Source organism: Sturnus vulgaris, chromosome 17 (assembly GCF_052056855.1).
Source record: "Sturnus vulgaris isolate bStuVul1 chromosome 17, bStuVul1.hap1, whole genome shotgun sequence".
NCBI lineage: Eukaryota > Metazoa > Chordata > Aves > Passeriformes > Sturnidae > Sturnus > Sturnus vulgaris.
The window spans coordinates 5,048,602-5,061,874 of NC_142259.1; the positions used below are offsets into that span (position 1 = coordinate 5,048,602).

General features: G+C 43.6%; 1 protein-coding gene across 1 annotated transcript; it reads right to left on the minus strand.

The window, feature by feature from the left end:
* Positions 1-9,617: 9,617 nt before the first annotated feature.
* RPS21 (ribosomal protein S21) lies at positions 9,618-13,219 on the minus strand. Its single transcript, XM_014873889.2, is given in 7 exon segments — positions 9,618-9,677; positions 9,858-9,874; positions 9,877-9,913; positions 10,616-10,687; positions 11,705-11,768; positions 12,363-12,450; positions 13,141-13,219. Coding segments are annotated over 6 exon segments (279 nt in total). The 5' UTR covers positions 12,413-12,450; positions 13,141-13,219; the 3' UTR covers positions 9,618-9,638.
* Positions 13,220-13,273: the final 54 nt, after the last annotated feature.

Below are 13,273 nucleotides of genomic sequence, written 5' to 3' on the forward strand. Positions count from 1 at the left end.
GTGAGATGAGATTTTGTGCAATTGTCTTTTTCCCCCACCACGGGGTATCTGCCTTTGTCTGATAAGACCTGGACCCTGTAAACATTTGCTGAAAAGCTTGGAAAAAACAACTGCATTTACAATGACCTCAAGAAGGTTAGAGAGCAGTGTCTTTATCCAAATCTGGAGTCGACTGTCTTCTTAAATCAATTTAAACTGAAATAAGATCCATTCCTCCCTACTTCCCTATGTAAAAGTCAGCTGTAATCTCAGGACACTGAGTCTTGCCCAGGCTGGAGACCAGAATGTGCCTCTGACACGAGTACTGGGCAATTTATCACAGGAGATTACACTCGAGGGTGCTCATGTGACTGGGATTTAACAGTCAATTAAATAACACCAACACTTCTAACAAAGGAGCTGGGATTAAGGAAGGTCTTCAAAATTACTCCTTTTCCTTCCCGACTCTGATGCCAGCCTTGGGAATCTCCCGTTATTAACCCAGATGTTCAATTAAAGCTGACCGGAACAAATAAAATTGTTCTGAAATGTCACTACAATGGGAGTCAGACGGTCAGGTCTGCCCTGAGGCAGTTTGTAGGAAGCTGTCCCGTGTCTTGGACTTTATCAAAAGGATTCCAGCCGTGTGTTTAGTGCAAGTGATTACGCTGCTGCTGCTCAGGTCACTTCTAAGGAGCAGCCAGGGAAGTGCTGCTTCTTTTCAGGATTAACCAGTGCCAGACAGGGCAGATGAACACGGTGCTGCTGGTTCAAAAGGACACATCGGCTGCCCACGCATTTACAGAGAACACGTGGCAGTGCAGTGCTTGCACAGTGATGGCAATGTCTGGGCCCCACAGAGTGCATAAATACACAAAACCTCTCCCTTCTCATCTCTTCCAGCAGGCAGCAGTGCCTTCCTCCAGATCTTTTATGGCTTCCCTCGAAATTCTCCCCAAGCCATGAGCACCTCAGTCTTGTCACATGTTCATCCCTTCCTCTCCCACTGCTCCTGAATGTTCCCATTGCTCCTGCAGTTATTCTGCTTTATCCCTCCTTAGGGCAGACCCACTCCAGATGCTCAGGTACCTCCTGCTCTGGAGGCACCAGCTCCAGTTCCGTGGTTCTCTGCTCTTTATCTAAGTACCAAGCCACTCTGTCTCTGCTCACATCTCACCTCTGGTGCTCTGTTAGGGTCCATGTGGCCCCTCTGCCTGGTCAGGAGAGAGGGCTGCACACAGCTGTGGAGCATCTCCTGCACCCTGTGCAGCACATTCCAAAACTGCAGGAAGACACACACAGGATCACGGGCTCTGCATTCACGTGAGCTTTCAGGACAGCAAGGAAAGCTTGCTGCTGTATTCACCTTCCACTAACCACCAAACATTTGCATCTGTTCTTATATTCCAGTGACTTTTTACAAGAGTAAAGAAAGAAAATATATTTCTGGTGCTTTTTTTTCTAATTTTATCAATTTCTTTCCCTAAATGCTGCTCCCTAGGGCTGTTCTTTGGGAATCCCACTTTGATCTGGAGCCAGAGCTGTTGCAGCACTGGGTCTTAGCACACAACAACCCTTCTGCTTGGGCACAAACAGCACATTTAGAAGTTACCTGATAAATAGAAGGATACAGCTTTTATGACCCTAGTTTCCTCACCATACAAGTCAGGAAGGGGCTGTTACACTCTTGTGAAGCTGGCCAAGATGCTGAATTTTTTCCCATGGCAGAAGAAACAACCTTCCCCATTCTGTACTCTCTCTCGTGGGGTAAGTCCAGAGTTTTGTTTTATAGGTTCCTCTAAAGCATCAGAGTTGTTCCCAGTATCCTGCTCAGGGCAATTAGTCCCAGCAGTGTATGACATGGTGCTTTCCTAAAAGAGTATTTTATAAGGTCACTTCATCATCTGGTTCTTGTTCCACGAGGTTGTTCAAAAGTCACAACACTGGAGACAAAATCCTCCTATGCTCATTTTGGTGTGTTGGAAACTACCAGAATGTTTGCTGGAAGAGACAAAATGTGGCTGAAACAAATCCACAGATTTTCCCCTAATAGAGTTCCTAGAATAATAACAAGGTCATGACTCCCCTTCACTCCTCATAATTGCTGCAGCACATCCCTAAAAGGGGTGACTGACCACAATACAAATATTTCTTTTCATGTAGCAGGAAGGAGTTGTTGGGAAATCTCTTGGAGCACATGAATGTCAGCCTTACACTTTACTTGGGACCAACTCTTTGACAGGATGCTCATTTTCTCACATCTTCATCATTCTTTAGCACCAAATCCACACCTTTCCATGAAAAAGCTGTGGGATTTTTTTTCCAAACAGTAAATGTATATTTTCTGCCTTGTTTGTATTAGGACTTAGTACCTAAAAAAAATACAAGCTAATGCTTGAGGTAAAACTAGAATTAAGAGACAAGACCATGGTGTGGCCCTGTGTCTTTCTCCTCAAATAATCTTCATCTGCAGTGGCAGTGATGACACCAGAGGGTGACAATGACCAGAGAAGGGGGTGTTATCCATGTGTTTGTGCTTCAGAAAAGGTAGGGCTATCAGGTGTCTATTTACAGGTCCCAGGAGAGACACTGATGTATCTTAATGAACACTTCATATTCCACCACTTGACACTTGAAGCTCAGACCCAAAAGACAACACTTAAACAGGTTCCCTACTTCTGGCATGTTGTTTTTGCCAATATTTATTGCTTTAATTACAAGTGACAGCCAAGCAGTAATTTGGGCTGTTTATTAGAACAGCAGCATGTTCTGCTCCATCTGAGGCCACACAGATATTCAGAATTAGCATTCCCACAAAGGTTTTCCAGGAAGTAGTGGCTTCTGGGAACCTGAAGGATAGAATGGAAATTGCTGATAGGAACAAGAAGCTGTAGATCCCTTGAGGGGACACACAAAGCAGCACGGGATGCTGCTGACACTCTGTTTGAATTGGGTGGATTTATGAGCTTTTCTGATAAGAACTGTTATCTGGGGCTGGAATCAGACACCGCCCCCTTTGCTGGAATTTCTCTTGGTTTGTTCTGTTCCCAACTCTGAGCACTTCTGGAGAGTGTCCCCGTTGTCTCTTGAAATTCATGAAGATGGGAATCTAAGGCTAATGGTATCCTGTGAATTTGCATTAGAGGCTGCAGTGACCTTAGAGATGCAGGAAATCTTTAGGCTGAACCAGAGCAGTAGGGGCAGACTGGCAGCTCCAGCTTTGTGCCTTGGGCTGGGCTGACAGTGACCAGTCCTTCGTGGGCTTTGCACTCCTGGGTGCCAGCTACTGATACCAGCAAGGGGTGACTGAGAGCAGGCTCCCCATGAGCTCTGCATTTTGCATTTCAGAGTCTCCAAATACCAGAGGCATTATCTCAAGCTGCAGACCATTGTAAATCAGAGTTAATTCTTTCCAGCCCTCCCTCTCATTACCCACTCCCTAAAGGAAGAAAGAACACTCTAAGGGTCCTACCCCCATAAATGTTACTGGATTAAAAAAGACAAAAATGACACTATTTGATTTGCATCTCCAGAAAACTCTGTAAAATTCCCCTGCAGGATAGAGGATAAGACCAGGGGTTAAAATAGTAAATTAGCACCTCTGGCTCAACTCTATACTGAGTTCACTGCAGATATTTGAAAGTTTATTTTCCTTATATAAGTTATTTAGAGAACATTTTCTGAGCACTCCTTACATTGATTTAAAGCTTCCTACTTTTTAAAATCACATTCATTTGAGAGATGGGTAAATTCTGGTACAGGATGTAGCAGTTGACAGGTCTTGCTCAAAACAAATGTCACTGCTGGAAGCAGGAACCAGTCTCCTGAGCCTTGATCCCAGTGCTGTAGTTTTATGGAATGCCTGGGATGTATACTTAGTGGGAAGCACACCAGGAACAGTTCCTTGCTCTGCAGAAACAAACAGAACTTTTATTCTTTTTAAAGGCACTGAGAGCAGTGAAGGCTGAGTAACAGAGCAGGCATGAACCACAAGGTGTCTGATGAAATGACATAGTTTGAGGTTTTTATGTAACCATATGGAAAGCTGTGATACGTGTTTGAGACTTTCCTGGATATTCAAAGTTTTCAGGGAATTATGACTTGCAGCAGTCAGCACTGTTTCAACTGAGGCAAGGATTAACCTTCCTGTCAGGACAGTCTCAAACAAGCTTGAAAAAGCAAAACCACAGGGCTAGGTGACAAATTTTGGGAAACAAAAGATCAACACCTGGGGCCTTAAGACCAAAGCAGATCTGTTATCAAGCATTCAGCCAAGATCAGAAGTGAGCACTGGCCACAGTGTCACTGCAGGCAGGTACACTGCCACCTGTCCCACACCTGCAAAGCCTCCTGTTTCCTAGGTAAGTTCAGCATTTGGGAAAAGGTCAGAAAAAACGTGTAAAACTGCCTCCCTTTAACCTGAAAGGGTTTATCCCTACTGTGTATCACCTGTATCACTCTCCAAGGAGTGTTAATTCCCTATGCAATCAAAAGTCCCAAAGTTTGGCTCTGTTTTCTTCTGCAGGAGGATGCAGGCTCTCCAAAGGCAGTGCTGTGTCACAATATGCTGGGGTCCCAGATATATGAGCACAACGATCAAGCTCCCTCTCAGGTAATATACATCACAGCCTGAAAGCTGCTTCCTCCACCTCCCTTTGCAGTCTGTGTTTTAATCAGCACCATCTGGGATTAGTTTCCTTTTATTTACTTTTTTTTTGGGTACAGGTGGTTTTAGATCCTCAGATTTTGGTCAGCCTGCTGGAAATTATTCCAAATTTGAGATTACCAGCTCATGTGCTGGAGACTGGGATAAGAGTTCCAGGCATTTGAGAGCAGACACAAGACAGGAACAAAAGTGACCCATCAACAGACATTGAACTTATTAAGCAGCATCAACTTTTTAAGGTTATTTTCTCAGCACAGCTGGCTTGGGGGCTGTACTGTCACACATCCACGCTTGGCTGAGTGATCCAGCACAAATGACCCCATTTTCCCAGGAATGCAGAGGGAGTTTGCTGCGAGCATGGCTCCATTTGCCACAACAGAAATCAGGCGTGTAAATCCCTTTCTTTTAGCCTCAAACTGGTCAAAGGGAGAATTAAATCTCCAGCCTTTCTAGCCCTTGTAGGGGAAAGAACTGAATGGAGCAGGGACAAGCAGCAAGTAATGATCTCTGCCACCTCCCTTGTGCACTACCCAATTTATTTTGAAGTGCTATTTTTGTTCAGCCTCAGACATTTGAAACATTTTGCCTGGAGCACAAAATATCACATTTCCCAGCTCGATGAGCAACTCGCACAGAGTTGTGCTAAACACTTTATGAAAATTGTTCTGTGAAATAAAACACGTGGTATTTTAGCATTTTTGCTCAACCTGACTTACCTGACAGGCACTGCAGGTTATGAGAGGGAGCCAGCCCGAGTGACCTCACATCAGGGCAGATTATTGTGTTCAGAGCCAGATAAGCAGCACCTTAATTTTGCTGGATGTGTTGTGTCCCAACACACAGCTTAGAACAGGCTCACCAAAATGCAAGTGTGACTCTCACTTCCATCCCTGCAGAAACCCCCAGTCAATGCCCCACAAACCTTGGCTCCCTGCACAAGGATTGTCCTCCACCCTCTTGGAAGAGCACCTGAATTAACAGATAATGTATGTTTATATATGGGGCTCCCACGATCTGCAGCCTAATCCTGGTGATATCAGTTCTGTTTTAATAAGCAATACATGGATTTTCCTGTTTTGCTCATGATGGTTATTGGTAAGTGACCTCCCTGCTGTCACCCATGTGCTTTTCCACGCTGTTTTCTGCCCTGTTGTGGAGGGAGAGAGGGGAGCAGCTGGGTGGGCATTGGCAGCTGGCCATGGTCAGCCCAGGACTGCAAACAGCAGCCAAAGGGGCCCCAATCCTCAGCAGAACAGGCACATACCTGCTCTTGTCCATGGCCCCAGTCCTGTAGAAACAAGCCATGGATGAGGATTTGTTAACAAATCTGTTAAATTTGCTCATTTGTTAACATGCTCAGGTGTGTATTGCAAAATACACTCAGTTCAGCCTGGTCACAGTAGTTTACTCATTATCAGCTATCTGAAAATAGATGTTAAAATAATACCACTTTCATCATAATTTATTAAAAAATAAATTCCACATTGACCTTATCAATGTTCTTACTTCTTAGAATCTCTGTACCTGCAGTTCCTGTTGAAGATTTAGCCAAACAGAACTCCTGTCTCACATTAAACAATAGTGAGTTTCCTAAGCGGAAAAAAAACCAAAAAACCCCACTTAATTAGTTTTCTTTGGTTTTTCCCATGATTGATTAGTCCAACATACGTACAGGGAAGCTGCCTCCCTAGGGATGCCTCAACACAAAGAGCCATAAATGAATTAACTAAAATCAAAACCTCCCTTAAGCTACTCAAAGGAATATTTGCAGCAGAGGTGTATTTATCTCTCTGTTTTACTCAGAGTGACAGCAATTGAACAAAACAGGAGCTGAGAATAGACAGCTCTCCATAACATCCAACTGGAAAACAAAACTGCTGCCAAATCTAGTGGAACTAGATTATCTCAGTCCTCTAGGTAGGCTTTCAGCAGCCTACAGCATCAGCACGTGCTTTGGGAAAATAAACGATATCCCACAGAGCTGTCCCAGGTTTCCTTCTGCAGCCAGCACTGCTGAGACAGCTCTGTTCCAAAAACTCTTCTGATGCTTGGACACACATGGAGGAAAAGGACATTCTTGGCCTTTTTTACTCCTCCCCTGAGTCTCAGTCTCCATGCAGAGAACCACGAGCAGTGCCAGGGTTTTGCCTCCTGTCCCCTCCCAGCCTGGCAGGGCTGTGCCTGTTTGGCACCTCAGCAGGGCTGATGTTATCAGAGCTGTTAACTCTGTGCCCACATCCAGGAGCAGCAGTGACCTCCTAACCCAGGGCTCTGATCACAACTCACACAGCTGAGCCACACTGGAGCAGCTTTTCAGCACCGTGTAGTTCATTAGAAGAATGTCAAGGCTTAAAAAGAAAAATCAGTATTATGAGGCATCTACAAGCTCTTACCAAGCCCCCAGGTGTTTTCAGGAGTTTCAGGCTCTTGTCTGAGCAGCAGAATTTTGGCCAAAGACACTAAAATAGCCCCAGTTAAATCAGATGTCTTTAGGATGCCACTGCCAAGTCCTCATAAGTAACAGCAAAGAATTTCACGACTTGGTGCAATGTAACCATGTAAGGGCAACTCTGTCCATCTTGTACAGTACCAGTACAGTTCATTCCCTTTCATGGCCCTCGAACATCTGAACTATTCCTGTTCCAGGAAAACAAAGAACATTTTACATCACAATACTACAAAATGCAACTGAAAGTGGATTTTTAAAGGGACACATGTCCTCCCTGGATAGGATTTTGCAGAAATTTTGGCAGGACTCATGCAGTCTTGCTGGTGATGATGGTGTGAACTTCAGGAAGCCTTTAGCACAGCACTAATCCATTCCCAACTGAACTGTTTCAGGATATGGCACCATTAACATTTCATAGTTTGCCAAGAAATTAATGAGAGAGTAATTTGTTTCAATTTTTTAAAACTCTGAAAACCAAATGGCAACAATCAGTGTCACAAAGCACAGAACATTTAAAATTACAACATAATCCTTAAATACTCAAACCAGAAGTGTAAATTTGGGTCAGCTGTGTACTAATGGGGTTGTACTGCTTAAAAAGACATCTGAGAGACCTCAAGTTCATCTTGAACTTTTAAGCTGTCAGTTCACTGTGCCTTATGGAGGAATTCCACTGAAATCCACATGGATGAACAGAATCTCAGGGGATTAGGAACAAGTCAACAATATTTAAACTCTTTGGTAAACCAGGCATTTATCAGCAGCAAACAGTTAAGGGTTTTATTTAAAGTTCTACCCTAATGCCAAGGCAGAAGCAGCTAATTTAAGATATGTCAGAAAAAAAATATCAAGTCCAATTAAAACTTATCTCCTCTTACTCTATACAAAGGAAAGTAATAAGGATTGGACGTAAGCCAAGCTGAAATCTCTCCCGTTTGAAGACTGTATTTTTCTTTCCAGAAAATATTTTCACAGATTTATCTCCTGGAAAAAATGAATTATTTCTAGGAGAATCACAACACTGTCATCCCTCCTCCCCCTTTTTCTTAATGCATCTTTCGTGATTAATTTAGATGTCAGAAGAAAATAGCTCAAAAATAAAGTATGGATTAACTTCCCCCCTTGTTTTAATATTTAAAAGGTTTCTCTCATGTGCTTTGTGCATTAAATTCAACGTGAATTCAACATAAACCAATTTTTTAGGGCTTTTTAGCTGAGTTCCTCCCTATTTGCAACACCCAGGAGTTCATCTTTTAAAAGTTCTATCAGCTCATAGTAGTAAATTCAAGTGTTATCAGTGGGGAGATTGTGCAGCCAAAGATGTTTCAGGTTATGGCTCTGCTAAAAAGGGCTCTCAGCCTGTCGAGTTCTGACTTCTCTGCTGCAACTGCTCCTGGAATAAAGGTTTAGTTATGGACTTCATTGTATCTATACAGTAACTTACACTCTAAATCCTAATTTATGATTTGCAAAAAATAACTAATTACAAAAACTCCCACACCACACTGTAACTACACATTAACACAGCCTGATTTGATCTGCTAGTATTCAGTAGGTATCCATGGTGCCAAAACAGGACCTTCCAAACAAATATGCTGCACTTTGTCATGTCTGAGAAACAGATAAGGAGAAAGATACCACACTTGGGTATTCAGCCATTCTCCTTAGTGCAGAGGCAACAGCATCCCTGTTCCAGGCTGTCCCCAGAGGCCTGAGCCTCGTTTCCCACACACACATGCACACAAATCAGAAATAAATAATTTCTGATTTGCAAACAAATCAGAAATAAAGCACATGGTAACCTCCTCTCACTGGTGACAGCTTGCAGCATAAACAGGAAAGCATCACCAGACAGCCTCTGTCACTTGGAAGAGTTCTGGGAGGGCCTGTGCAGAGATTTGAGGGTGGACAACTGCAAATGTTATCCCAGAGATGACCACAAGCAGGGAAGTGTAATGTAAACCTCTGAGTAATGCTTGAGATCGTGCAGATCAGGATACACCACCAGGACAGTCCCTGTGTAGTTGTGGGTATTATGGAACTGGTAAAATGCAGCTGATGGGACATTTTTCCATAAAAGTCATACCCTATTACCTTATTTTAAACCCAAACCTATATATGACATTTATTTAAATGATAATCACAAAGTGACAAATAAGCCCGCTATGTGCAAACAAAATCTACCAACACAAAAGCACCTGGAAGAAAGGACAGACCCTTTTTTGAACCCTAACAAGAATCCCCTTAGTTTTACCAGTGAAAAAGCAGCAAGCTCAGTTAGATTGCTACATTGCAAGTGTTCCATTACAGATGCAAAACTTATTAAATCTGGAAAAGTACAATGACAGAGAAGCCAAGAATAAAGTGGAAATCCTTGACTTTCAACTCTGGCATTGCTTTACAAGCTGCTTTGTTTTAAGAGTTCACAATCAGAATCTGTATTAAGACACATTTTCAAGTCTTTTAACACTAACTATAATAAACCCAGCCGTGTTTATGACTTGAACAAAAGACACGGCACAATACAGTTTTAAATTGTTTATTTCACATGTTCCATACTGGAGTTTCTTCAGTTAGAAGTTCCTAGAAAAAAATGAAATAAACATTGGTAAAAATGAGTTTGCTTCAATAGCTCAAGTAAATATCTTTAACCAACTGTGTAATCATGCTATAAATACAACATACAGACTGTCATCCTAAAAGCTGGATTTGGGAATGGAAGTTCCCCCTGCAAGAGTTAGAGGATAGGATAAACATACGTACTTGGAAACAATTCCATCATTTTTCGCCAGACGCAAAATGGAGTCATCTGATTCACCCTGTAAAAACAGAAAAGAAAATATTCTCAAGTGTCCAAATAATTGCTGACACGTGTGGAAGAAAGGCAGCTGCAGCAGTTAGTGCAGATTAGTGTTTTCAAAATAAACTGTTAGTTCTTTGTCATCCTTAAGGGTAAGAAATTGCTTTAACCACATAAAAATATGCATTTGCATGAACATATATTTATGGATAAGTGGACTTGTGATGAACTCCTAACACTATTTTTAAGTCAAGGTAGTATCACCTCCAGTAATTATAACAGATAAAAGCCAGGATTAATACCTAGGAATTCATCCTTAAAAGAAAGAAAATCATTTGCATCCTTTATCTAAAAAAAAGAACCAAACAAGTATCTCCAGAAGAAATTGATTATTCCAAATTAATCCAAGGTCCTGGCAAGGGATGCTCTTTGAAGCTGTGACTGCCCCACCCCTGGCAGTGTCCAAAGCCAGGCTGGGCAGGGCTTGGAGCAGCCTGGGATAGTGGAAGGTGTCCCTGCCCATGGAAGGGATGGAATGAGATGAGCTTTAAGGTCCCTCCAAACCAAACCTTTCTGTGATTGTGTGAATTTGTTCACATCTTCATTATCCCCAACAGCCACTTCGAAAACACACTTCACACAAATACAAATACACACCTAATTAATGACTAATGATGAGAAAAAGCAGCACAGTCACTGTGCAGGTCAGGAAGGCACTCACCATTCTCCGGATGGGGCCACAGATGGCGTAAGTCTTGAACTGGCCGTTCACTCTGCCTGTCACCTTGTCCACCTGCAATCACAGCAAAGCTGCTGCCCACAGATTCTTACAAGTTTTACACTCTCACACTTGTCAAGCACCCAAAGTTAAAAACTGCAGAAAAATACTTGAAGTGTTCAGAAAATAAACCACAAAATCTCACGGCAAATACTGAAGTTCAAAAGTCAACTACAATGATTTTTGCACAGCAAATTCGTAGCTACATAGTGCAGCCATAAAATTTAGTGGATCACACAGACTGACAAGAAATGGTAGCTAAAAAAAAAAAATTTAGTTCTAAACAAATGGAAAAGCTCAGTGTAAAGTAGATTTTCCTGCCTTTACTCTTTTTTTGTGGCTTTTAACTAAGGTAATATCATGGAAAATTGAACTGAAGGGGGAAGGGCACAGACTTGTTACATGGGTAGGAAAATGTCCAAGCTAAGAGACCTAAATTGTCTAACTTTCTCAAGCTGCTGAGAAATTTAACAGGAAAACGACTATACAATATAAATCATGGAATTAAACAGTGTAGTGAACCCTGTAATACCAGGTGGGTTCACTTCCATGCCCTGCTAATCTCTGATCCTTTGAAAACAAAGAATAGGGATCACTGAAGGAATGAAACATGGTGAACAAGGAAAGTATTTGCCTTAACAACTACAGGACATCAGAATCAGCGTGGTTTTTTAAAGGTTTCTTTTTTGTGAGATAACTCAGGAGACTCCGATTTTTAAAAGATATGGGAATGTGGTGTCCCATTCAAGAACCAAATCAAGCTCTGTAGCTCATAAGCTACTGGAATATTGTGTACACAAAATTCCTAAAAGCTGAATTTAATAAAAAACTGGGAAAATACCCCAAACCATGCTACAAGGAGCTTAAATTAATTGGAATCCACGTGTATTAACTGGGAACCTGCAGGAGTCAAGTCTATTGTGACTTTCTTTATTGAATTACTGAAGATACATCACAAGCTGTTTAATTCTGTAACTTTTATCAAAAGTTTAAGGGTTTAGCTCTCATCACATATCCTGTTAATAAACTTACCTCAGAGATGTTTATCTGAATGGAAGCATGATCCTTAGCACCAATGATTCGGTTGCTAGCAGAGCTAAGGAATATAACAGGATAGATTCAAACATAAGGAAACAGGCAGTGACAATGACAAAAAAATATACTAGAGCCAATTCTACAGGCAAATTAAAACTGCACAAGAAATTCAGATTGCAACAGTTTAAGCTTTCATTGCTTAGAAGATTAAAATGCAGTTTTAAGTACATTTAAAGGAAATTTTCACTTGGTAACACACTAATTAGCCAATTATCCCTTCACTTTTATTTCTATGTGCCCAGTTCATTTTCATACAGTGTACAGGGCAGTACAGGCCTTCAGAACAAACAGAAGGTTACTTTCTTTTCTAAAATGCAAAAACACAGTCATCAAGTAAATTAACAAGATTAATTTCTATGCCTTTTTTGCTGAGAGCCACTACAGCTGTCAAACACTAAGGCTGGAAATGCTCAGGAATCACAGGCTGTAAAACATATTTGATTTAATCTAATAAGATTCAAACAAGTGACTTATTTTTAGTAATTTTTTAAACTGACAGAAAACTGATTTTTCCTCCTCCATACAGATATTCAGTGCTACAAAAAGCCCCTTGGGGGCCACTCCAGTCCTGCCCGGCTCCTCAGTCACCACTCACCATTTCCGAGGGACATAAAGGTCCACGAACTCCCCAGCGTCGTTCTGCATCTCGTCCTGGTCCCTGCTGAGGCACTAAGCACAAACACCTGGAAGAATCATGGAATGTCGTGAGTTGGAAGGGACCCACAATGATCATCGAGTCTAAATCCTGGCCCTGCACAAACATCTCAAAATCCCACCCTGAGCATCCCTGGAGCGCTGTCCGAACGCTCCTGGAGTTCTGGCAGCCTCGGGGCTGTGTCCGTTCCCTGGGGAGCCTGGACACTGCCCAGCACCCTCTGGGGGAAGAACCTTTCCCAAAATCCCCCCTCACCCTCCCTGCCACAGCTCCAGCCGTCGTGAGGTGATGCCGGAGCTCGGCAGGGCCCACGGGCTGTGCCCTGCAGCCGAACCTGGCGGGCGGAGCACACTCCGCCGCCCCCGGCCTCAGCATCAGCATCGCTCCCGGGGCTCCGCCGCCATCGCGCCCGCCACCGCTCCCGGCCCCGCCACCACCGCTGCCATCGCTCCCGCCACCACCGCTGCCATCGCTCCCGCCACCGCTCCCGGCCCCGCCACCGCTCCCGGCCCCGCCACCGCCGCTGCCATCGCTCCCACAGGCCCTGCCACCGTTCCCGGCCCCGTCACAGCTCCCATCGCTCCCACCAGCCCCGCCACCACTCTCGTCGTTCCCACCGGTCCCGCTCCCACCAGTCCCAATCCCAGTCCCAGTCCCGGTCCCGGTCCCAGTCCCAGTCCCGTTCCCACCGCTCCCAGTGCCGCTCCCACGCTCTCACCTCGCGCGCGGCCTGGCGGAAAGGAAGGGGCGGTGCCGGATACGGAATTACGTCACATACAGAAAAGCACTTCCTGCACGACCGCGTGACGTCACGGCGTGGGCCATGGCAGCGCCGGGGGAGCCCTGGCCGG